Here is a 19,716-nt window from a genome sequence, read left to right on the forward strand (position 1 = left end):
TGCATAGCTGTCCACTGAGAGCCCCGTCAGTACACAAGGGCCCCGCAGGCATCTAGCAAATAGAATGGATCTTAGCCCAGCCAAGTGGCGTGTCCAAAACACAGGTCTCACAGCTGTCATCTGCTTCCTCAAAGGTCTGAACCAAGGAGACCATCTGTAGGGTGCATACAGAGGGGCTTTCGAGGGCTACAGGGCATCAAAGAAAACCCAGACACCCAGGCTGGTCTTCCTCTCTAACCTTAGCATTCACTGTTTGCCTCCCACTCACTCCTACTGTTGCCTGTTCCCCAAAGGGGCCACGCTTATTTCCACCACAGGACCTTTGCACTTACCATGACCTCTGCCAAAAATACTGTTCTTCCTGCCTAGAAGAAGCCACTCTCCCCAGATCTTCCCAGGCTTCCTCCTCCTTGTCTTCCAGGTCTCAGATCATGTCCCCTCCCTCGGGAGGTCTTTCCTGACCACCTCATCTAAATCAGCACCCCCAATCCATTCCTCTCCATTACATCTTCTGGCTTTACTCACTTCATGGTGCTAAACACTATCTGAAAGGATCTTGTTCATTCCTTGCTCATGTGTTTAGAAAGTGCCTGGCAGATGGCTGACTCAACGAGTATGTGCCGAATGAATGGACCACCGAATAAATGAATGAACGGAAAACCTTCCTTACTTTTTTGGTACTAAGGATCCAGAAACCTATATCCAAAAACACCCCTCTCCTTTCGGTTAACAAGGGCAGAGATGGCAAGAAATAACACTGTGGTTGGTAACAACAGCCATGGGACAGTTATATCTACACACATTGCCGGGCATGGTTCCAAAGCTAAAAAGGCACTAATTGCTTTTATATAAGGAGGTAGAAACACAGTCCCTCCGTGTCCTTTAGTCCCGACGACGCTCTGCATTATCGTATCGGTTACCGTGTTAATTGTTCCTGTCTCACACAGCCAGTCCGGGCTTTATTCTGCATACGTCTGGGTTGGTGACAGGTTCCTACACAGAGGAGAGAGGTGCCGGGGAAGCGTGTGTGTTTGTGTGTGTGTCTGTGCGAGTGTGTCCGTGTGTGCACAAGGGTGTGTGAGAGCAGTGACACTCTGGGAAGGGTTAACTCACAGTCAGGCTATCTGTGCTCGGGGCCCCAAGACTGGCCCGGGAACGGGCGGGGTGGGCTCGGAAGGTGGAGCTGGCTTGGCTCACAAGAGCTGCCTTTTCCAAGACAGGAGTGCAGATGCTCGCCCAGCTGGACCGAGCGTGGTGAGCGCACGTCGCCTTCAGGAATGGCTGGAAAAGCCCGCACCTGGAGACCCCTCCCTCCCTGTCCCTCCACGGCAGGTCGCATTTGGTCTCTCCGGTCATCAGAGGAATGAGCAATTCCCCGGCTCGCGGCACTTGGAGAACAGCAGGCAAGGATGGATGTGGTCGACAGCCTTCTCGTGAATGGGAGCAACATCACCCCTCCCTGTGAGCTGGGAATCGAAAATGAGACGCTCTTCTGCTTGGATCAGCCCCATTCTTCCAAAGGTAGGTGTCAGACACTGTTATTTTCATTCAGAAAAATGATTGAGCTCAGGGAGAAATCAGCAAAGGCGAGGCTGAGAGAGAAAATGTAACAAAGTCCTCGGGAGACAAGGCTGGGGAAAGTCGTGCGTTCGCAAGTTTGGACAACACATCAAGAAGCAGAACTGAGTCAAATACCCTTACGGTTCCCCAGGGGAGAGTTGAGATGGAGGTATAGGACTCGGGGGTGGGGGTGTGGGGGGCAAATCCAAGGAAGGAGGAGCCAAAGTGTAATAAGAAAGGGGCACACGTGGCGAAGCTGGAACTTACCAGCATCACAGAAAAGGTGCTCTGGCAGTCCAGCTGTCACCTTTTCTTGGGGGGGGGGGGGAATCCGGCGTGAAAAAGTGATGAAAGTAAAATAATGCTTAGCAGCTAGGAAAGGAAGCAATCACCATGCACTGGGGAAGCTTTGTTCCGAGGAAAAAGTGGTTCCCGGAGAGATTCTTGAACAAAACCAACATTTTAGAAGCCACTGAATCCCTGTGGGCTCCTCACTTGGTTTCTGCAAAACGTTGTCAAGTACAGGAATAGTCGGGTTCAAGGAGGTGCACCCTTGCAAGAAAAAAAAAATCTGCAAGAAATAACCGTTGGTGTCGTGGGCTATGGATTTAACATTCTGCTCCCATAACCTCCGCCCGCCCCTCTGTCTCGTCCCTGTTGCTCCGTGCAGAGTGGCAGCTGGCTGTGCAGATCCTCCTGTATTCCTTGATATTCCTGCTCAGCGTGCTGGGAAACACCCTGGTCATCACGGTGCTGATTCGGAACAAGAGGATGAGAACTGTCACCAACATCTTTCTGCTCTCCCTGGCCGTCAGCGACCTCATGCTCTGCCTCTTCTGCATGCCGTTCAACCTCATCCCCAACCTGCTCAAGGATTTCATCTTCGGGAGTGCTGTTTGCAAGACTACCACCTACTTCATGGGTGAGTTGCTGCCGGTGACTATTTCTGGAGCTCGCCCCAGACCCCACTGGGCCCCAGACCTTCCCAACTGTCCCCCCAACCACCCCCCACCCCTGCTCCCTGACAGCCTCAGCAGAGGAGTCCTGCTGAGTGCAAAAAACCCCCCCAAAACACCTGGGGCTAAGCGCAGGGGTGCAGGCACTGGCTTTCAGGCAGGTCCGTCCTCGTGCACACCCAGGACTCAGTCCCCAGTCGTACGTTTCAGGGGTCAGTTTCTCAGGGTGGAATAAGTTGTTAAGAAACCACAGAAGAGGTGGGGTTTGCTTGCTTCGGCTAGAGAGAAAGAGGCACTCGTGCGGCTCAGTCCCTTCCTGGAAGCCCTTGGTCGTATTCCGGGGCTCTGCCCAACCCGAGGCGCAGTTTTCGGGGTGGTGGTTGGAGGGCAGGGGGTGGAGGGTTCTTTCTACTGTTGCTCCTGCCTTCCCAGGGAACAGGGGCTACTGTGAACACCCGTTTCTTTCCGGCTCTAGATTCCTGTGTCGGGACTTACTTCCCAGCCTGGTCCCCCAGGGGCTGGGACCATCTCAGGCAGAGAGGGAGAGCGGCCTCTGGCACTAAATGAGGAGTTGATTTTGCTCCCGGAGCCTGTGGGTCATTAAGCTCACCCTGACTGGCTGGGATAGGCAGCCCTCTGCCTTTGCCAATCAAAATGATGACGATGACAAAGAAAAATCACAAGGGCTGATGTTTTTTTTTTTTTTCAACGTTTATTTATTTTTTTGGGACAGAGAGAGACAGAGCATGAACGGGGGAGGGGCAGAGAGAGAGGGAGACACAGAATCGGAAACAGGCTCCAGGCTCTGAGCCATCAGCCCAGAGCCTGATGCGGGGCTTGAACTCACGGACCGTGAGATCATGACCTGGCTGAAGTCGGACGCTTAACCGACTGCACCACCCAGGCGCCCCACAAGGGCTGATGTTTTTGAGAACTTTCTATGCACCAGATGTTGTACTAAGTGCTTTTTTACTCCCACGATCCTATCTCCCAACCACCCTGTGAAATCTAAGATGCTTATTCTTCCCCGCCTCACCGAGGGAAGCACAGAGAGGTTAATAATGCACCCAGGGACACACAGGTGGTAAAGCACAGAGCAGAGATTTGAACCTAGATCGGTAGCCGCCACCGTGGTGCGTGAGTACTCTGACTCAGTTTGCCAGCTGCCGAGGCTCTCCTGAGGCCGAACAAAGATGTATCTCCGTCCCCTGTCTCCCTGTCTGCCAGACTGTCGCGTTCCTACCCACTCTGAGAACTAGTTGAGGGGAGGAGGAGGCCGGGAAGTGAGGGAGGGTTCTTTTTTGTTCTGACCTAAGCCTTGCAAAATGTGCCGAGCTGAGCTGAGCTGGGCCAGGGCAGTAATGACCGGAAAGCTTTCAAAGCCTTTATTTCTCCCAATTGACGAAGCGGGATCTAACCCTGACCGAACGATGATGAATTACTGATCTGTGTGCCACGGACAAACAACCAAGAAAGTGTCAGTCCTTGTCCAAGAACTCTGAAAAGAAAAATGGACTTACCAGTGAAAGGGATCATTATGAAACAATGAAGCGGTAATAATTACTAGCATCTCGTGGCGCTTCCAGCTTTCCAGGCCCATCCATATGTATCTTAACGATAATATGATTTAAGACTCTTAACCAGGGTCTGTGAAAGGAGATTTAAAGCAAGCGCTTGTGTGATTGCACAGTATAGTGAATGTGCTAAATGCCACGGACGTGCCTGCTTGAAAATGGCTATGTGAATTTCACCCCCCCCCCAAAAAATGTTTTTAAAAATAGCAAAAATGGAAAGCAAGATAATTCTGAAAGTGTTTGCAACATCGTAATGGTTTTGTTGGATTTCTAGATCTGGTGATTTCTATTCTTCCCTTGATTTTGTGTTCTCCTCAATACTATTCCTAACAGTTAACATTCACTAATCTCCTAAAATGCAGTCAAAAAAAAAAAAAAAAAAAAAAAAGGAGAAGAAAGAGAAAGAAAAGAAAAAGAGAAAGAGTGCTTGCCTGGTAGGAGGTTTATAACAACGGTGGGCTCATTATCCAGACCCTGACTCCGGGACTTCGGGACTACACTCTATAGCCTAAATGTCATCAATTCCTTGGGGTGATGTCCAGGAAAACACAGTATTCCCATCTCAGAACATGAGTTTTTATTTAATGGCTTTTGGGTTGCAGATTCCTTCAAGTCTCTAAGGAACCCTGGAGGTAGTCCCCCCCAAAAAAGAATATTTTTATATATAGTTTCAGAGAATTTATTTCTATCCATAAAAGGCCCAGGCTAAGAGTCTGTTCTCCCAAGCTTAGATTAATTCTAAGGTTTAAGAAATCATGGTAACGATAATCAGAAAAATTGACAGAATCCATGGATGAGTCATGAAGGGGAATTTTAAGGGGAGAGGACATGATAATGAGTATACACACACAAAATACAAAAATTAAAGAAAATTAAGGGGTTTTTTGACTCTGCCTAAGAACATTTTAAAGAAGGTGTTTTGGTGTCTTTCTTGATGATGACGCATGCTCCTTCTGCAAAATACAGGAAAGCAAAACAGAATGGGAAGGGAAGCTTTCGTCCTCCCACACGCAGCAACCCTTAGTTACAGTGTGGAATCCCCCCCTTCGTGTTTTTCCACTAGGTGTTTTTTCCACAAACTACTTTTTAAAATGTATAACATTGCATTCTTTTTTTTTTTTAATTTTTTTTTTTTCAATGTTTATTTTTATTTTTGGGACAGAGAGAGACAGAGCATGAACGGGGGAGGGGCAGAGAGAGAGGGAGACACAGAATCGGAAACAGGCTCCAGGCTCTGAGCTGTCAACCCAGAGCCTGACGCGGGGCTCGAACTCACGGACCGCGAGATCGTGACCTGGCTGAAGTCGGACGCTTAACCGACTGCGCCACCCAGGCGCCCCTATAACATTGCATTCTTAAAAATCCTAGTCTGTGGTAGAAATTTTCAGAAAGTTGTAATGCCTCCAGCTCAGACCCCAGTGACCTTTCAGGGTCACAGTCCTTACAAATCTGGGTTATTAGGTCAACCTAACCTCAGGTTATGTTCAAAATTAGAGCTTTTCTGTGGCTGAGTCCAACACCTCTTCTGTGGGATAGGAACATAGTCCATCCCTGTGGTTATTAATTAGCCTAAGCAGGAGGGAGGTTGTAATCAAAGTTCAATCAACTTACCTAAAAATTGGAAAGAAGATGTATTTGTAAATAGATTTCTTTAACTGCCTTAAATCCTTTTTGAAACGAAACTGAGAATAAGTGATTTTTAAAAATATATACATACATTTGAGTCTGCACATACTGAGTGCTGTCCCTTGATATGAAACCCGTGCAGAGCAGATAATGTGCAAATAAACTCTGGATTTCAGCGCCATCGTAACTGACTTCTTTGTTCCTTTCCCAGGCACTTCGGTGAGCGTCTCCACCTTTAATCTGGTGGCCATATCTCTGGAAAGATATGGTGCAATCTGCAAACCCTTACAGTCCCGGGTCTGGCAGACAAAATCCCATGCTTTGAAGGTGATCGCCACTACCTGGTGCCTCTCCTTTACCATCATGACTCCGTACCCAATTTATAGCAACCTGGTGCCTTTTACCAAAAATAACAACCAGACCGCAAACATGTGCCGCTTCCTACTGCCGAATGATATGATGCAGCAGTCCTGGTAAGGGGGTGTGGTGTTTATTTGTGTGACAACTCGTTAAAGCTCGCGGTTTTTATAAAAACTGGAATGTGTTGTCCAGGGTGGCTGGGGGATCAATTTCCTGGAGACCCAGAGAAGGATTATTCTAACTTCCTTTTAGGATGCTAGTGATACCAAACACCTAGCGTTCTGTTTTAAATGCCATGCATATATTAATTAATTCATCCTCTCAAAACCCTATAGGGTAGGTACTATTCTTGTCCCTACGGGCATGGAGACATGGAGAGGTGAAGTGAGTCGTTCAAGGTCACAAAACTAGAAGATACAGAGCCTCTCTGCTTACCCGCTTTGCACAATGCCTCTGGATGGTCTGGGTGGGGGAAGAGGGGGCGGAGTTGGCTAGAGGATTGGGAGGGCTATGATTTTCTTTTCTTTTCTAAGTTTTTAATTTTAAACTTTTTAAATGTTTATTTATTTTTGAGAGAGAATGTGCATGCGCTAGCGCAAGCCGGGAGGAACAGAGAGAGAGGGAGACCCAGAATCCGAAGCAGGCACCAGGCCCCCAGCGCAGAGCCCGATGTGGGGCTCAAACTCATGAACTGTGAGATCATGACCTGAGCCGAAGTCAGACGCTTAACCGAGTGAGCCACCCATGATTTTTAAAACCTGAAGTTAAGGGTGCCTGGGTGGCTCAGTCGGTTAAGCGGCTGACTTCGGCTCAGGTCATGATCTCACCATCCGTGAGTTCAAGCCCTGAGTCGGGCTCTGTGCTGACAGCTCAGAGCCTGGAGCCTTTTTCGGATTCTGTGTCTCCCTCTCTCTCTGCCCCTCCCCTGCTCATGCTCTGTCTCTCTCTGTCTCAAAAATAAATAAACGTTAAAAAAATTTATTAAAAAAATAAATAAATGAAACCTGAAGTTAAAGCAGAGAATGATTCCCAAATCCCATGTGGTTTTTTTTAGAGCTGCTGTTATGGTGCTTGAACAGAACACCTCACTAGAAATAAACAGGCGAGGGACACCTGGGTGGCTCAGATGGTTGAGTGTCCAACTTTGGCTCCAGTCATGATCTCGTTCCCGAGTTTGAGTCCTGTGTGGAGCTCTGTTGTGACAGCTCGGAGCCGGGAGCCTGCTTTAGATTCTGTCTCTCTCTCTCTCTGCCCCTCCTCAACTCATGCTCTGTCTCTCTCTCTCTCTCTCAAAAATAAACATTAAAAAAGTTTTTTTTTAATTAAAAAAAAAAGAAACAGGCGAGATTCTAATATCTCCTTCTTTGCTTCCTAGCTGACTGACGCTGGACAAGTTCAAGTAACCTCTCTGAGGTTCAGGTTCCTTATGTATACAAGGATTTAATAATATAGATTTTTTTTTATCTACCTCATTGGGTGGCTGTAAGATTCGAATGAGAGTATATGTATAAAATGTCATAAAATATCTTAAAAGTCTCACAAACGCAGGGTATTACGTTTACTAATACCAAGCATGTTTTAGAATCAGGGAACCCGATATCCAAAGCTGGCTCAAAACAGAGATAACCTCTGCTTTCTCTGCCTTCCTTTTTCATTTCAACCAAGTAACACACACACACACACACACACACACACACACACACACACACAAGAATTACGTTGCAAATGAGAGAAACATTTCCAAGACTTGAAAAGGAATCTTATCAAAACATGTCCAATTGAAATGAGAAATGGCCCAGCCACCGTGAGCCTCTGACAATTTTATGGCCTAATCGTGTAACCTTACACATGCCAGAGTGCAAAAAAATGATTTAGGGGCCAGACTCATAAAGGAGGCTGTGGTGCTTCAGGAATCAAACATGTTTACAGAGAGCATAGCTCTGCCCCACCAGGCACTAGAATAAGTGTGTTGCCAGGCCAGGCATCCGAAGCCTCCCGAATACTGTATTTTGCAAAACCTAAGAGGTTTTCCATCATTCCTACCTATGCATTTAATGATTCTGCTGTTACGGGGAGCCTGCATGACTTCAGCTCAGGTCATGATCTCATGATTCGTGAGTTCAAGCCCCTCACTGGGCTCTGTGCTAACAGCACGGAGCACCAAGCCTGCTTTGTATTCTGTATCTCTCTCTCTCTCTCTGCCTCTCCCCCACTCACATTCTGTCTCTCTCAAAAATAAATAAACATGTTTTTAATTTAATAAAAAAATTTTAGAGAATTGATTCTGTTGTGATAAAGTCAACGAATAGTCTATCGTGATGCTTAAGGGCACAGGTTCTAGAATCATATTGCTTGGGTTCAAATTCCACCTTTGCCACTAGCTGCGTGACTTTGGACAAATTATTTAATCTCTATACACCTCAGTTTCCTCACCTAAGGTATTATGAAAACAGTACCTACCTCAAACATTCTTATGGGAGTTAAATCTAATTATATATACATATATATACATATGTGTGTGTATATATGTACACACATATACATATATGTACATATATGTACATATATACATGTATATATGTATATACATATATACATGTATATATGTATATACATATATACACACGTATATGTATATGTAACTTATGTAATATTATATACATTATATACATATGTGTATATACACATATGTGCATATATATACACATATACACATATATGTATATACATATATATACACATATATGTATATACGTATATACATATATATACACATATATGTATATACGTATATACATATATATACACATATACGTATATACATATATATACACATATATGTATATACGTATATACATATATATACACATATATGTATATACGTGTATACATATATACACATATATGTATATACGTGTATACATATATACACATATATGTATATACGTGTATACATATATACACATATATGTATATACGTGTATGCATATATATACACATATATGTATATACGTGTATGCATATATATACACATATATGTATATACGTGTATGCATATATATACACATATATGTATATACGTGTATACATATATATACACATATATGTATATGTAATGTATGTAATATTATATACATAACACTTAGCTTAGTGTGTAGCATGGTTAAGTCCTCCATAAATGTAAGCTCTTGTCAATGTTTATTGGTATTTTTGGTAATAGCTACATTGAGATCGTTCACATACTCTTTGTCGTTGTTAAGTTCTTCTTGGTTTTGCATGAAGGCTTGTTTCAGGCACAGAATTACACCAACCCTTTCCAACTTAACTAGTCCTTCGTAAAAGACTTTATCTGAAAAAAAGGAAAGACGTAAACAACTTTGAATGACTGAACCACCAGACGTGGAATTTCTAAGGCAATTAAATACTAGTAATTAATGTGTTTGCTCAGATCAGTTAAAATGGAGATGAACCCTATTTATCCCATCTGAGTTTGAAATACTGGAGTTGATGGTTATTGAATTTCTTTTTATTTTATTAGGCACACGTTCCTGTTACTCATCCTCTTTCTTATTCCTGGAATCGTGATGATGGTGGCCTATGGATTAATCTCTCTGGAACTTTACCAAGGAATAAAATTTGATGCTATCCAGAAGAAGTCTGCTAGGGGTAACTATCTTTTAGCTGTACATTTACGCCAAAATATCACAAAAGCGTGTTGCTCGTAGCATAGATACACCGAGGGTGTATGTTGGCGATTTTTGAAAGTATTCTTAGGGGACTCTGCGTCATGAGGCACAATGAGACCTAGTGTCCTTATTTCCTCATCTTTGAAATGGAGAAACTGACATAATACACACATACCCGATTATCAGCTGAGGGCCCGTGTGTCCCACACTCACTGCACTGTTATATTCAAATGGACCCCTTCAGCAACTGAAGTGGATTGTAATTCCCCCATCTTCTCTCCCTTTCTTTTTTAGTTATTTATTTATTGAGAGAGAGAGAGAGAGAGAGAGAGAGAGAGAACTAGCAGGGGAGGGGCAGAGAGAGAGGGAGAGAGAGAATCCCAGCCAGTCTCCACACTGTCAGTGCAGTACCTGAGGTGGGGCTCGATCTCACAAACTGAGGTCATGACTTGAGCTGAAATCAAGAGTCCAACACTTAACTGACGGAGCCACCCAGGCGCCTCTCTCCTCCCTCTTTGTCACATTACAATTGCCACAAGGCCTCGCTTCCTCCCCACTCATTACAATCTGCTATCCACAAAAATGTATGCCGACACCCTTGTTGACATAACTTCTTGCCCTTCTCCCTCTACCCCCTCAGTCAACTCTTTGATCGTGTGTGTAACTTACGTGTCTCTATAGCTTCTTTGGTTTTTTGTTGATTTCTGCTCATTATCCAGGTTTCTCAGTAAAAGCGCTGTGGAGGCTTCCCCAGCAGGCGAGACCCTTTCCCCTTAGGGTCTGGAGAAAGAGAGGAAAAAGTGTGCAGATTCGCACGCTCATAATTCTTTTATCCTTACAATTGCCATGCATGAAATATTATTTTGTGATTATATCCTATGCATATAATAGATGATGTGTTATTGTATTAGTTTTAAGTAGCTTTTCTTTCTTAAAAAAAAAATGTTTATTGATTTTTTGAGAGAGAGAGAGAGAGAGAGAACACGAGCAGGGGAGGGGCAGAGAGAGAGAGAGGGAGACACAGAATCCCAAGCAGGCTCCAGGCGCCGAGCTGTCAGCACAGAGCCCGAGGCAGGGCTTGACTTCATGAGCCAGGAGATCATGACCTGAGCGGAAGTCGGACACTTAGCCAACTGAGCCACCCGGGTGCCCCTAAGTAGCTTTTCGTTTGAAGGAAAGGACTACTATGGATGGCTACTTACCCTCACCGTGAGGGCCCAAGGGTGCCTGCCCAGCTCTTCCGTTCAAGTCTGCTTTGAGCCCCTTGATGGAGGGGGCGGGGCTCCCGCGCCCTCTGTCCCGCGTGACCCATCCCCAACAATAAGTGATGTCGCTTGCCCCCTCCCCCCCCGCCAGAAGGGAAACCGAGCAGCAGCAGCGGCGGCAGGTACGAGGACAGCGACGGCTGTTACCTGCAGAAGCCCAGGCCCCGCACCCGGCTGGAGCTGCAGCAGCTGTCCAGCAGCGGGGGCGGCAGCAGAGTCAACCGCGTCAGGAGCAGCAGCTCGGCGGCCAACCTAATGGCCAAGAAGCGGGTGATTCGCATGCTCATGGTCATCGTGGTCCTCTTCTTCTTGTGCTGGATGCCCATCTTCAGCGCCAACGCCTGGCGGGCCTATGACACGGCCTCAGCCGAGCGCCGCCTCTCCGGGACCCCCATTTCGTTCATCCTCCTGCTGTCCTACACCTCGTCCTGCGTCAACCCCATCATCTACTGCTTCATGAACAAACGGTTCCGCCTCGGCTTCATGGCCACCTTCCCCTGCTGCCCCAACCCTGGTCCCCCAGGGGTGAGAGGGGAGGTGGGGGAGGAGGAGGAAGGCAGGACCACGGGGGCCTCCCTGTCCAGGTATTCCTACAGCCACATGAGCGCCTCTGCCCCGCCCCCGTGAGCTGTCCCCAGCGCCAGTGCCTCCGCAGGAGGGGGTGGAGGGGGGAGATGACAAGGAGGGTTCCATTTCCAGTGGGAATTGTTCACTGTCTGCTTTTCATCCTTCATCCGGGTTCCAGGGGAAGGCTACGGAGGCTGGGGCCCACACTCGGTTTCTGGGCGACTGGAGGCAGGAAATGCTCAGTGACATTCACCATCAGAAAAACCTCAACAGGCCAGTAACAGGAGTCCAGCAAGGCTCGTGTTACAAACGCAACTGCCAAACACACGTTCAAAATGGCGATGCGGACCCTACTTAGGCTCTAGAAGTTTCCAGAACATCCAAGGTGAGCGAGCTCTCACTCCCCATAGGGACACACTTCTATGCTCTGCCTCATCCGCCCACGCAGGACTGTGGAGGCTGCTGCCCTCCCCCCGGAGAGTCGACGGCTCACATACCGTACCCAACGGTCTCACCACCATCACAAAAGGTAACATGAAACAGAGACTCTTCTGGCCAACAGCCTGGCTCTTTCTTTTTGAGGTTGGTGAAGGACATTCAGAGACACAACCTTACGCCATCACTGTCATCAAAACAGCAAACGGATTGTTGTCTAAAAGATGGAATTTGGAATTTATGTCTCTAAAAAAGAAAAAGGGTGTGTGGCAAATAGCTGGATGGAGTGCTATCCCCCCATAGTGAATATTTAAGAGCCAGAAGGTACATAGACATTTTTTTTTTTTTTTGCTACTTTAATGGCCTGTATTATATTGAACCCCGTGGCTTCTTTGCCTCAACTTGATTTCCCATATTCATCTGGCATTTCCTCCTTTCCAGAAAGACTCCAGGTACAAAGGTGAGTTGTAACCGATGTGTTCCTGTCCAAGGGAGGAAACAGAAACATGTATAGTCAGTCCCAGAATAAACACTGGCATGCTTGGACTCCATTCTCAAATAGCTTTGAGTGTCAAAGCTGTCTGTGCCATCAAATACAATCTGTGCATTTGTTAATAATTGTATTAATTTTATGTATGAGTATAAAGCAAACATATAAGTATGCTCTTCACATAGAAGTATATTCTTTGGTGTTTAAAATAAGAAAAAACGAGTAGGAATGGATGTTGGAATTCAGTCATTATTATCATTCTACATTCCTGCACAACAGCTAGTTTCATGTGAACTTTTCTGTGCAAAATTAGGATTGAAACCTCTCTCCTCTAATTTAGAAATCTCAATTAAATGAGACATGAGCTATAAATTTAGATCGCGGTAAGTGCATTTCTAGAATAGAACCTATCAATCTAGTCCGCAAGCACTTCTTTCTCGTTCTTTTTTTCTTTTTCAGGGTAACATTGTCTTGACTGTTTAAATATATTGACACAGACATTTTTGACAGAAACAACTGTACATATCAGTGTAGGAATGAAGAAGGAAGTAGGAAGGAAGAAGGGAAGGAAAGAAAGAAGGAAGGAAGGAAAGAAGGAAGGAAGAAGGGAAAGAAGGAAGGAAGAAGGGAAAGAAGAAAAGAAAGAAAGAGAAAAAGGAAGGGAGGGAGGAAGGAAGAAGGGAAGGAAAGAAAGAAGAAAGAAGGGAAAGAAGGAAGGAAGGAAGAAAGAAGGGAAAGAAGAAAAAGAAAGAAGGAAAGAAAGAAAGAAAGAAAGAAAGAAAGAAAGAAAAGAAAGAAAGAAACAGAAAAAGGAAGGGAGGGAGGGAGGAAGGAAGAAGGGAAAGAAGGAAGGAAGGAAGAAAGGGAAAGAAGAAAAAGAAAGAAGGAAAGAAAGAAAGAAAGAAAGAAAGAAAGAAAGAAAGAAAGAAAGAAAAAGGAAGGGAGGGAGGGAGGAAGGAAGAAGGGAAGGAAGGAAGGAAGGAAGGAAGGAAGGAAGGAAGGAAGGAAGGAAGGAAGGAAGGTTGAGGACATGACTATTTATGATGGGGGACTTTTCAAGCCAGATGTTAGTTTTTCTATTTCTGAGACTGCAACGTAATGTTAATATTTATAACCAGTCATCTCAAATATTTCAAGGTAAAAATTCAACCGATTAAAGCACGTCCTGCTACCTGATAAAAGAAGAAATGAAATTGTCTCCATCATTTAAGTCAATTCTACAAAATCTACAGTTTTGCTGCCAGAGGGATAAGCCTTCCCCTCTATGTGAGCATGTAAATAAAGATAAATCAGCCTCCCTCCCTTTTGAAGGAACTTCTGGAAGTTCCAAAACTGTATTAACCTTAAAATAGGGCTGCCAGATTTAGCAAATAAAAATACAGGATGTCCAGTTAAATTCTAATTTCAAATAAACAACGAATAATTTTTTTTAGCATGAGCATGTCCCATGCACTAACATACATCCTGTATTTTATCTGGCAACCCTGCTTTAAAATAATTTAAAAAGTACATAAAAATATAAATAAACTTTCCCAGATATAGGACAGTCATATGCCTCTGTTCACTAAATTTATTGGAAGGTCTTTAACTTAATGGAAGCTTTTTTTTTTTTTTTCAAGAGGAAAAATGCTATTAACTTTCAGAATCTGTGTCTGACCTTTGGGAACGGTACTATCAACAGGCTGATCTTACTTAAAAATAAACATTTTTAGGGGCTCCTGGGTGGCTCAGTTGGTTAAGCATCCAACTTTGGCTCGGGTCATGATCTCACGGTTCATGAGTTCAAGCCCCGAGTCGGGCTTTGCGCCGAAGGCTCGGAGTCTGGAACCTGCTTTCGGTTCTGTGTCTCCTTTCCTCTCTGCCTCTCCCCTGCTCTCTCTCTCTCTCTCTCTCTTCCAAAACTAAATAAACATTAAAAAAATTTTTTTAAATAAAAAAACCATTTTTTATTAACATAAAGCTGTTCTAGTACATTGTTGAGTCAACTGCCTTTATTTCATGCTGAATTGGACTACTAATTTGAATGAACTCAAGCGGCCTGTATGGTTAAGAAAATAGGTTCACCAAGAAAACACCAAGTTTTCTAGTGTTTTCAGGTAGCTTCCGCTCATCACCAGAATGGTAAATTACAACTTGCGCGCTGGAATGTGTCTTCGATCTTTACTCAGTCCGTGTGTCCCAGTGGCTTCTCGTGCCCTGGTTACTGCGGTAACCTCTCACGCTAAACTAGCAGTGGTGAATGCACAATGCATATATCTACGTGTCGGTCACACATGCTGGTGTGTGCTTAACACGTATCCCCTCCCTTTAGTTAAAATATAATCACGAGGCACGTGGCAATAGCTATTGAACCTCTGCTGCAATGCCTTCCAGTGTTTTGCCCAGCACTCTGCCCACTGGGAGTGCCCAATAAATGTTACAGCCGACCTCTGCCCTGCTCCCAGGGTTAGCTGAACCCTCTCTCTATCCACAGCAGTGATTCGCAGCAAGGGGGCATATTCCTGGGGGAGCATCAGAATTTCTAGAGGGCTTTTTCCAACTCTATGTGGATCCTCTCCCAAGAGGTGGCTATGTGAGTATTTGCTGCCATCTCTCGCTTCCCTTTGCTCTTTTCCTGGGTGCGTGTGTGCACACAATTGGAGATGTTTACTAGTGGGAGGTCGTCGTGCCTGTGAACAGTGCCAGACACGGATTTTTTTTTTTTCAAAAGGGCCAAGCAAACGGACAAATGCTGTAAGATTCCATTCATGTGAAGTATCTGAAGTGGTCAAAAATCACAGAAACGGAGAGTGGAAAGCTGGTGACCCAGGGCTGGGGGTGCGAGGATGGGGAATTTCGGCATTCAGCAAGCGTAGAGTTTTAGTGTTGCAAGATGAAAAGTTCTAGAGACTGTTGCACAACAGCGTGAAACCACTTCACAATACTGAACGGTACACTTAAAAATGGCTACGATGTGGGGCAGCCCGGGTGGCTCGGTCCATTAAGCATCTGATTCTTGATTTCTGCCCAGGTCATGATCCTACGGTTCGTGGGTCCAAGCCCCGCGTTGGGCTCTATGCTGACAGCTCAGAGCATGCTTGGGATTCTCTCTCATCCTCTCTCTCTGCCCCTCCCTCACGCACACGCGTGCTCTGGCTCTCACTCTCTCAAAAAAGAAGTAAGCTTAAAAAAAATAAATGAGGGGCGCCTGGGTGGCGCAGTCGGTTAAGCGTCCGACTTCAGCCAGGTCACGATCTCGCGGTCCGTGAATTCGAGCCCCACGTCGGGCTCTGGGCTGATGGCTCGGAGCCTGGAGCCTGTTTCCGATTCTGTGTCTCCCTCTCTCTCTGCCCCTCCCCCGTTCATGCTCTGTCTCTCTCTGTCCCAAAAATAAATAAACGTTGAAAAAAAATAAAAAATAAATAAATAAATAAATAAATGAAAATGGTTACGATGGTCGATTTAACATCACGCGTTTTTTTGCAAACTGGAAAAGTGGGGGGGGGGGGGGGGTGGCAACTACTAGTCTCTCACATCCCTTGATTTTGCTCCTCTCTGCCCTCATTCGCTTTGAGGGGATGAGTAAAGAACCATCACAACAATCCTGATGCCTATGCCCAAGTCCCCGGCTCACTCATTAAGGCTGTTGACATTATGAGCGCCCACCTGACGCCCTTAGCTGTTCGCTCCCTCCACTGCCGTCCTGTACGAAGCCTGTGACAGCATCTCTGCTGCAACCGAGGCGCTCCTTCCTCTGCTTCCTTGATTGGATGTGCCTGGTCCCTCTGGCTTCCCAGCCACCCTCAAGCGGAACATCGGTTCCAGATTTCCTAAACCAGCTCCCACCGCAAGGGCCAGCAGCCTCCTACCCTACTCTTACAAGCCCAGCCCAGGAGGAATTCTAGCTCCTCCTTCTTTCTCGCCCAGGAAGAGAGGTCAGACAAGCAGAGGTCACCCAGCACCCGGCATTGCCCAGAGCACATACAGGTGCTCGTAAGTGTTCGGGGGGAATGAATGGAGGAGTGAACGAACGAATGCATTTGAAGGGAGTTGTTTGTGGATGCTACTTCCTTCCCGGCCGTTTGGAGGTGGGGGGAGCACTTTGCACTGAGTGTGCGGTCGTGCTTGGCAGAGGATGTGGCTGACGGGCCACATACACGCGTATGTGACGTCTGGCCAATCCCGCTTTCAAGCTCGCTGACCGTAACGCCTCCTTTGAGGGTAAAGCGGATGTACTCTGGACCCCAAGTCCAGAAGCCTGCGTCCCAGTCGTAGCCCTCTTGCTTACTTGCTGTGCGGCTCCAGGCAAGTCACAACCCCCTCTCTGGGTATCGGTGCAAAATGCAAGGTCGTCGATCCCTCTCTGAGGCTGTGTGACTCGAATGGCTCGGAATGTGCGAGGTTCTTTCATTATCCCACACCTGCTCTTTGGTTTCATTGGCTTCCCCGTTGAACTTGCAGTCAGAGAAGCTGCCTGCAACACAAGCACATAACCACCTCGGAAGAAGCCCTTCACCTCCGGAACGCCTCTGGGAGAAGGCAGCCAGAGCAAGAGAGAAAAGGTCCCAGAGAGGAATCTGCAAGCCCCGAGCCCCTTCTAGGCCACAGCTGCCCAGAGCAAACTGTGGGAAGCTAGTTGCTGGAACGCCAGCCCCCTTCCCACTGACACACAGGCATACGAAGCGACTCCCAAAATAGATTCGGCCTGCATGAGAGGGAAGCAACATGTATTCAAGCCTGTTTTCTGCACCATACAAGTCATCGCTGACAGCAGGTGACAATAAACACTCAAAAACAGGATGAAAAGGGGCGCCTGGGTGGTTCAGTCAGTTAGGCGTCCGACTTCGGCTCAGGTCATGATCTCATGGTTCATGAGTTCAAGCCCCATGTCGGGCTCTGTGCTGACAGCCCAGAGCCTGGAGCCTGTTTCGGATTCTGTGTCTCCCTCTCTCTCTGCCCCTCCCCCACTCACATTGTCTCTGTCTCTCAAAAATAAATAACTGTGTTGGGATGAGCACTGGGTGTTGTATGGAGACCAATTTGACAATAGATTTCATATGAAAAAAATAAAAAAATTAAAATTAAAACAATTAAAAAAAAAAGAATGAATGAATGTTGCCTGCATGTTTAATTCTCAAAGCAAAGTACGTGAGGCATCCTTTGCCACCTCTCAACAGTGAAGAGACCGAGGCTCAGAGCAGGTGGTGATGTGTCCAGGGTCAGGCAGTTAGTAAATGACAGACGGGACTGGGCCGCATCCTAATGCCACCAGGCTGCTATTGAGATTAGGTGACAGCTAGGAGTCTAAGCAGTCAAGCTGGCAGGTTCGTTTCCCGTGACGCCGTTCAGTTCTCGGTCCTTGTGCCATAACAACCCCGAGGAAGAGAAATCCTGTCCGTGTCCCCCTCTCCTCCCTCCCTCAATGGACATTTGGTCCTCTCTCTGAGCTCTCTGAATGTGGAAGATTTAAAAGCTGGCTTTGTACGCTGTGCCCTGGATGCCGTTATCCCTATGTTTATTTTTAGAAGAAAGATAATACGCTTTGCCACCTCACAGGGAAGCCGAGAGATAATGTCAGTAAACAAGCCTTCACCTCTTCGCAAATTATCGACACCGTTAAGACAGATCTATTTTCTCGGAATCGTCGGAAAGGAGGCAAATCCTGGCCAGCTTATCCACCCGCCTGCAGCGGAAAGCTTCCTGCCTCGGTCCTCCACCTGTTCCCTTTTTACCAAGTCACCCTTCCCTGGTGACATCGGCAGATTACTGTGACCCACAGGCCACGGCTAGGATGCCCGGATGTCCCCCCCCACAACCCCAAACTCGTCACATCTGAGACACTGCCATTTGCCCCATCCTACAACACTTCTGGTTCTCTCTGCCTGCTTCTTGGACCCTCACCCTCTCAGGTTATTCTCGGGCTCGAGACCTGACTCATCTTTGACGAGGTGCTATCGGAGAGCAGTAGAGAACGTGGACTCCGACGTCAGGAACACTCGAATTCCTTTCCCAGACCCAGGACTCGCCAGCACTGGGATGGCAGGTCAGCCACCATGCATACTGTCCTCATCCATGGTATTTACATCAGGGGTGTGAAGGATATTCATGATACCAAATTTCAAATAGTATTAGAGGATATGAAAGGAAACTCTTTCAGACTCAGACTGTGGCGGTGGACGGAAGTGGCAAGTTGGCCAACATTCCGGAAGAAGAACCGGCCCATGAAGCGGCCCAAGAAGAACCGGGAACTTGGCAGTCCCATGATTTGCCAAGCCTGTTCTGTAACACACAGTTCCTCACCTTTCTCCTGCCCGTATACAAAAGAGAGAGGGGGGGGGATTTCTCTGAAGAGCATTGTAAACTGAGTGGGTCGGGATTTCCGTGTCATTGGCTTTTCCTCTCACCGTAGAACCAAGCCAGAGAGACTTCCAGAAACATTTGGAGAAGGAGGAATTTTTGTCAGAAGGGGGAAAACTAACACCTCGCCCTTCTCTTCATGGGACCTCAATCTGGGGGAATAGTTCCAAGGGAACCTGTGTCTCCTGGATTCAGGATGTGTTTCTTGTATCTAATGTTGTAAAGGGTTTAAAAAAAAAAAAAAAAGAGCTAGGCTGGAACCAGGTTTCCAAGGATGGAGAGTGTCCCAGGTGGATTGAGCTGCTGTGACAATAATCCTGTAAACCGGGTAGCTTAAACAACAGAAATGTATTCCTCGAGTTCTGAAAGCTGGGAAACCCAGGATCAGGGTGCTGGTTGACTTGGTTCATCACGAGCCCCTCTCCGTGGTATGAGGAAGGATCCCCTCTTGCTATATATCCAAAGGAAGGAGAGGGACTCTCTGTCTCTTCTTCTAGGGGCACAAATCCCACTCAGGAGGGCCTTACCCTCATGCCCCAATTACCTTCCGAAGGTCCCACCTCCTAGTCCCCTCACGCTGGGGATTAGGGCTTCAACATGTGAACTTCGAGAGAACACAAGTATTCAGCCCATAGCAGAGAGGGAAGAGGGCCTGGATCCAGGGACACAGCAGACATCAAAGAGAACAGCCAGGCTTGCTCATCCTGGGACACAAAGGGTCACGTGAGCTGTGCCAGCAGGACAGGAGCTGGCTGGAGAATGCATCACCGACCTCAGAAAATCATGCAGTATTGGGGGCCCCCCACAGAAGGTGGTTGGGGGGGACGGGTATATCCCAGGAGGGTGGAAGGCTCTGGAAAA

General features: G+C 46.6%; 2 protein-coding genes across 8 annotated transcripts in view; one reads left to right on the plus strand and one right to left on the minus strand.

Moving 5' to 3' along the window:
* Nucleotides 1-1,206: 1,206 nt before the first annotated feature.
* Nucleotides 1,207-13,086, plus strand: CCKAR (cholecystokinin A receptor). Of its 4 annotated transcripts, XR_015250531.1 has the most exons (7): nucleotides 1,207-1,521; nucleotides 2,231-2,482; nucleotides 5,928-6,189; nucleotides 9,615-9,742; nucleotides 11,119-11,611; nucleotides 11,773-12,489; nucleotides 12,979-13,086. XR_015250531.1 is itself a non-coding variant. In XM_086705277.1 (6 exons), exons 1-6 carry the CDS (start codon nucleotides 1,410-1,412, stop codon nucleotides 11,873-11,875), a joined length of 1,350 nt encoding a protein of 449 aa, XP_086561403.1. In that variant the 5' UTR covers nucleotides 1,207-1,409; the 3' UTR covers nucleotides 11,876-12,753. The 4 variants fall into 4 exon arrangements, 3 of the variants coding, with proteins under 3 accessions (XP_086561403.1, XP_086561404.1, XP_025777549.1); XM_086705277.1 differs by lacking the exon at nucleotides 12,979-13,086 and having other exon boundaries at nucleotides 11,773-12,753; XM_086705278.1 differs by lacking the exon at nucleotides 12,979-13,086 and having other exon boundaries at nucleotides 11,119-11,297; nucleotides 11,773-12,753.
* The window catches only part of LOC147582065 (uncharacterized), a 37,035-nt gene continuing 26,576 nt past the window's right edge, over nucleotides 9,258-19,716 (minus strand). For 2 of the 4 annotated variants that reach the window (XR_015250533.1, XR_015250534.1), the window contains 2 exons: nucleotides 16,787-16,972; nucleotides 12,240-12,511 (listed from right to left, as the gene is read on the minus strand). Coding sequence is in view for 1 of the 4 variants with exons in the window: in XM_086705279.1 (XP_086561405.1) it covers nucleotides 10,474-10,542; nucleotides 16,787-16,972 (255 nt within the window). In the remaining 3 variants the exon portion in view is untranslated. Of the gene's footprint in view, nucleotides 9,426-10,431; nucleotides 10,543-12,239; nucleotides 12,512-16,786; nucleotides 16,973-18,427; nucleotides 18,599-19,716 lie in introns of those variants that run through there. The other 2 variants (XM_086705279.1, XR_015250535.1) reach the window with 2 other exon arrangements.

This window comes from Puma concolor, chromosome B1, assembly GCF_028749965.1.
Source record: "Puma concolor isolate L17-30 chromosome B1, mPumCon1.1.hap2, whole genome shotgun sequence".
In the NCBI taxonomy this organism is placed as follows: domain Eukaryota; kingdom Metazoa; phylum Chordata; class Mammalia; order Carnivora; family Felidae; genus Puma; species Puma concolor.

Bases quoted from the DNA above. Each gene is read 5' to 3' on its own strand.
- CCKAR (XM_086705277.1), top strand. From the start codon at position 1,410: ATGGATGTGGTCGACAGCCTTCTCGTGAATGGGAGCAACATCACCCCT. The intron at 1,522-2,230 runs GTAGGTGTCAGA...TGCTCCGTGCAG, and splicing joins TCAGCCCCATTCTTCCAAAG to AGTGGCAGCTGGCTGTGCAG. The intron at 11,612-11,772 runs GTATTCCTACAG...TCCGGGTTCCAG, and splicing joins ACGGGGGCCTCCCTGTCCAG to GGGAAGGCTACGGAGGCTGG.